The sequence below is a fragment of the Adiantum capillus-veneris genome, chromosome 18, assembly GCF_014529385.1.
Source record: "Adiantum capillus-veneris isolate H3 chromosome 18, ASM1452938v2, whole genome shotgun sequence".
Classification (NCBI taxonomy): Eukaryota; Viridiplantae; Streptophyta; class Polypodiopsida; order Polypodiales; family Pteridaceae; genus Adiantum; species Adiantum capillus-veneris.
This window is the reverse complement of record NC_140948.1, coordinates 37003402-37008166: the sequence shown is the minus strand read 5'-3', so window position 1 is coordinate 37008166 and position 4765 is coordinate 37003402. Positions and strand designations below refer to the sequence as shown.

Here is a 4765-nt window from a genome sequence, read left to right as displayed (position 1 = left end):
TGAAGAGTCCAAGCGGCTCTTGCGGAAACTTTGCGGGAGTAAAACAATCCCAAATGCACTTGCCTCGTTGTGAACGAGGGGAGAGTCGGTGTGTGTCTGAACCCATCCTAAAGATCAGTGCTCGAGAAAAGTATATGCAAAAGTATATGCCCATCGTGAAAATTCTATAGTGCCCGTTGATGGCTGCCCTTATAGCCGATGTAATTATGGTCCTTGGATGACGTCATGACTCAACATGAGCATGTCAAGACCTTGTAATTATTTGGGTTGATAAATATAATTCACTCACAATTGTGAGTTTTGTAATTTTTTTTAAAAAAAAGAACCGTCTAAAATTTGAGAAAGATAGTGTTAAAATAGAAGGGCAAAAACATTTTTATTTAACACCTTCAATAAGGAATGGGAGAAGACTCCGCATTGGCAACAGCACAGGAGTGCTATGGTCGCGGGACGACGTATTCTGAAGGTAACAGAACTACTAGTTCTGTTTGGATTTTCTGTTCTGCTCTCTCTCTCTCTCTCTCTCTCTCTCTCTCTCTCTCACACACACACACACACACACACACACACACACACACACACACACACACACACAAACACACGGTTTTATTTCTCAAGCATTCCGGTTTCGTGTTCACAGAGCAGCTCCAAGTCCTCTGACAACATTACCAACATCACCAAAGAAGCAATGTCAGCTAGACCAGTCAAACATGGAGAGGAGGAGATTGATAAAGGACACCAATGTAAAGAGACTTTCTTTCGTGAACTCACTACAAGCCTGTGCTAAGAAGAAGGATTTGTATCAAGGCAGTAGGATACATAGTGATATTCGAGATAGCGGGTTACTTGAGAAGGATACATACTTAGGGAACATACTTGTCAGTATGTATGCCAAGTGTGGCGCGCTTGCCAAAGCACAAGAAGTTGTGGATGAGCTTCCTATCAAGGATGTCGTCTCTTGGACTGCACTTATTTCAGGCTATGTCCAACACGGTCAGGGCAAAGAAGCTCTATGTTGTTTTCATCGGATGCAAAGTGAGGGTCTCTCTCCAAACGCAATCACTTATGCTTGCATCTCGAAGGCATGTGGCATTGTGCGAGACGCTGACATGGGCAAACGAATTCATGATGAGATTGTTAGTCTAGGGCTCTTGCAAAAAGACGTTGTGCTTGGCAATGCTTTGGTCGACATGTATGCCAAATGTGGTACACTTTTAAAAGCACAAAAAGTTTTCGATGAGCTTCCTGTACGAAATGCTGTCTCATGGAATGCATTGATTGCAGGGTATGCCCAACAGGGGCAAGGCAAAGAAGCTATAGGTTTTTTTTATCGGATGCAAAGAGATGGCCTCTCGCCAACTGCAATCACCTATGCTTGCATTTTGAAGGCATGTGGCGTTGTACAAGACATTAACTTGGGCAAACATATTCATGAGAGGATTGTTAGTCAAGGACTCTTGGAAAAAAATGTTGTGCTTGGTAATGCTTTGGTCGACATGTATGCCAAATGTGGTGAACTTTTGAAAGCACGAAATTTTTTTGATGAGCTTCCGGCACGGAATGCGGTGTCTTGGAATGCATTGATTGCAGGATATGCCCAACATGGGCAAGGCCAAGAAGCACTTGGCTGTTTTCAGCGAATGCGGAGCGAGGGTTTTTCTCCAGATGTGGTCTCTTGGACTGCACTTATAGGAGGATATGCGCAGCGAGGGCTGGCCAAGGAAGCTCTGGACTGTAGGATACATGCTGATGTTCGTGATAGTGGGTTCCTTGAGAAGGACACATACTTAGGGAACATGTTGGTTAGTATGTTTGCCAAGTGTGGTGCACTCATAAGAGCCCAACAAGTTGTTGACGAGCTTCGTGTCCGTGATGTCATCTCTTGGACTGCACTCATTGCAGGTTATGTTCAACATGGGCAGGGCAAAGAAGCTTTAGATTGCTTTTATCGGATGCAAAGAGATGGCCTCTCTCCAAATGCAATCACCTATGCTTGCATCTTGAAGGCATGTAGCATTGTGCGAGACGTTGACATGGGCACACAAATTCATTATGAGATTGCTACTCAAGGGCTCTTGAACAAAGACGTCGTGCTTGGCAATGCTTTGGTTGATATGTATGCCAAATGTGGTGTACTATTAAAAGCACAAAAAGTTCTGGATGAGCTTGTTGTCCGGGATGTGGTCTCTTGGAATGCATTGATTGCAGGATATGCCCAACAAGGAAAGGGCAAAGAAGCTCTAGGTTGTTTTAGTCAGATGCAAAGCGAGGGCCTCTCTCCAACTGTTATCACATATGCTTGTGTTTTGAAGGCATGTGGTATTATGCAAGATGTTGACATGGGCAAACACATTCATGATGAGATTGTTGGTCAGCAGCTCTTGGAAAAAAACATTGTGCTTGGCAATGCATTGGTAGACATGTATGCAAAATGTGGTGTACTTTTGAAGGCACAAAAGGTTTTTGATGAGCTTCTTGTCCGGAATGCGGTCTCTTGGAATGCATTGATTGCAGGATATGCTCAACAGGGGCAGGGCCAAGATGCACTTACTTGTTTTCAGCGAATGCGGAGCGAGGGTTTCTCTCCAAATGTAGTCTCTTGGACTGCACTTATAGGAGGATATGCCCAACAAGGAATGGCCAAGGAAGCTCTACGCTCTTTTCAATGGATGCAGCAGGAGGGCATCTCCCCAAATTCAATCACTTTCCTTAATGTGCTCAATGCTTGTAGTCGCTTAGGTCTAGTGGATCAGGGCCAAATGTATTTTGATAACATGAGGGAAGAACATGGCATTGCACCAGACAATGAACATTACACTTGCATGGTCGATCTTTTTGGGTGTATGAGGCTTTTTGACAAAGCTATGAGAGTCATTGCAATGATGCCATCGTCTGATCATCCTCCGGTTTGGTCTGCTCTTCTACATGCTTGCCAAAAGTGGGGAAATGTGAAGCTTGGAAGGTTCGCCTTTGAGCATGCAGTACAACTAGATGGATGTAATGGAGGAGCATATGTCTTAATGAGTAATATTTATGCAGCTGCTGGCATGCAGGAGGAGGCAGAAAACATTGAATGCATGAGAATGAAAGGTACCGCTTGGAAGCAGCCAGGACATTGCTACGGGGTTGATGGGCCTCGAAATGTTCATATGTCTGTTGTTGGGAATACCAAGCATCTACAAAGCAGACCAATCTATGCTTAGTTACAAGATCTTGAGTTATGCCAAAAAAGATATTTTCCAAATTTGCATTGAATCTTTTCACTTTGTGCAATCATCAAAACACGAGAGAAAAAAATGTGTGTCGCGAACAACATGCGGGTATGTGGAGATTGCCAAGCTGCTACCTAACATATATCAAAGACAGAAGCATAAAGTAATGGTCAAAGATGCAAGCTGCCTTCACAGTGGGGCAGTGTTCTTATCGTGACTGTTAGTAAACAAAGTCCAGGAAGGTGAGGATGGACTTCACTTATAAAAGGATTGCATGTTCTTAAGGTTAAGACCTCAAAATTTTACTGGCTTTTTTTCATGTTGTTTTGATGGGAGAGTAAAAAGTGGGAAACATTTCTTGGTAACAGAAGTAATGAAGAGGTGGGGAATCTCCCTCACCCCCACTGTTCCGGGCTGGAATAGCCGAGGCGGAGGCCGAGCCTGTTCCTTGTCCCGGAACAGTGGGGGTGAGGGAGATTCCCATCCGTCATGCATTTTTCCTGTTCACTGTTAGAATGCTAATGCAATGGACGATTGAGATTGCTTGATGTGCTGGAATACGCAGGCCCAAGGCATGACAGTTTTGGGAATTTGTGCACAATAAAACTTTATTCCCAAAAAGTATGCTTGTACTTGAGATTATTGTTGCTAGATTTTCTTTCTTCTGATGGGGGAATGATAAGCTTTTGGTTGAAATGCAACTCTTCATGTTGAATGAAAATTGTGTTACAAGATTGTGAAAGCAGGGTGAAGTGGAGTTTGTAGGAGAGGTGCTTATTGGATAGATTGTGGTGCTTCTATATCAGAAAAATGGTAGTTTGCCTTTCATGTATGCTTCTTTTGTGCAAGTATCAAGGGTAGGTTGTCCACGTTTGAGGTCATGTTTTTGCTAAATGAAAAATTGAAGGCATTGAGAGCTATGGTCGGAAGTGTCTTGAGGGTAGCAATTAACCTTGATTTCAAAGAATGATTAAAGTATGTTGAATTCCTTGGAATATCTTCAAGTTCATAAAGGTAAAGCATTGCCATTGAAGGCAGGAGGTAAGAGCATGGTTGACCTTTTGCTTAGAAAAATCACGTTGTATTTATGGTACGGTGTGAATAGCAAAGAAGGATAAAGAAAAACATAAGAGCAATGTTTAGTTGTGTTCACTCTCATCAGCCTAACAACAGAGGGCCTTCCTTGAGCTAAAGTGAAACTCATGATCCAAAAGGAGAAAGCTTAAGTGTGCCATAGGGATTTGTGAAAGAAATGTGTGGAGCTTGACAATTATTGGTTTGAGTCCTTGATTAAGGGCTATCTATTTTATCTAGTCACTATCTATCTATCTATTTGTATTTCTCTCTTCCCTTCTTTGTGCCTTACTAGCAATTCTATCTAAACTTATAGGTTCACTATGATTGAACAAAAGGTTTGCACTGCTCAATGCTTGCACAAAGAGTTTGAATAGAGGGATCACTTTGGGTGGGAGCTCTCTCTCTCATAAGTATAATGGTGAGTATTCCACCTAGCCATCTCTACACTTGGGCCTTCTAACTTCCTAATTTTAAGG

The 4765-nt window shown here is 42.7% G+C and overlaps 1 protein-coding gene across 1 annotated transcript; it reads left to right on the top strand.

Annotated features, from left to right (window-relative positions):
- The first annotated feature begins 369 nt into the window (after positions 1–369).
- On the top strand, positions 370–4529 carry LOC147435497 (pentatricopeptide repeat-containing protein At4g39530-like). Its single transcript, XM_086488559.1, has 2 exons — positions 370–466; positions 641–4529. Exon 2 carries the CDS (start codon positions 711–713, stop codon positions 3201–3203), a length of 2493 nt encoding a protein of 830 aa, XP_086344685.1. The 5' UTR covers positions 370–466; positions 641–710; the 3' UTR covers positions 3204–4529.
- The last annotated feature ends 236 nt before the right edge of the window (positions 4530–4765 follow it).

What these genes read in the sequence shown, in the direction of transcription:
- LOC147435497 (XM_086488559.1), top strand. Translation starts at nt 711, where the DNA reads ATGGAGAGGAGGAGATTGATAAAGGACACCAATGTAAAGAGACTTTCT.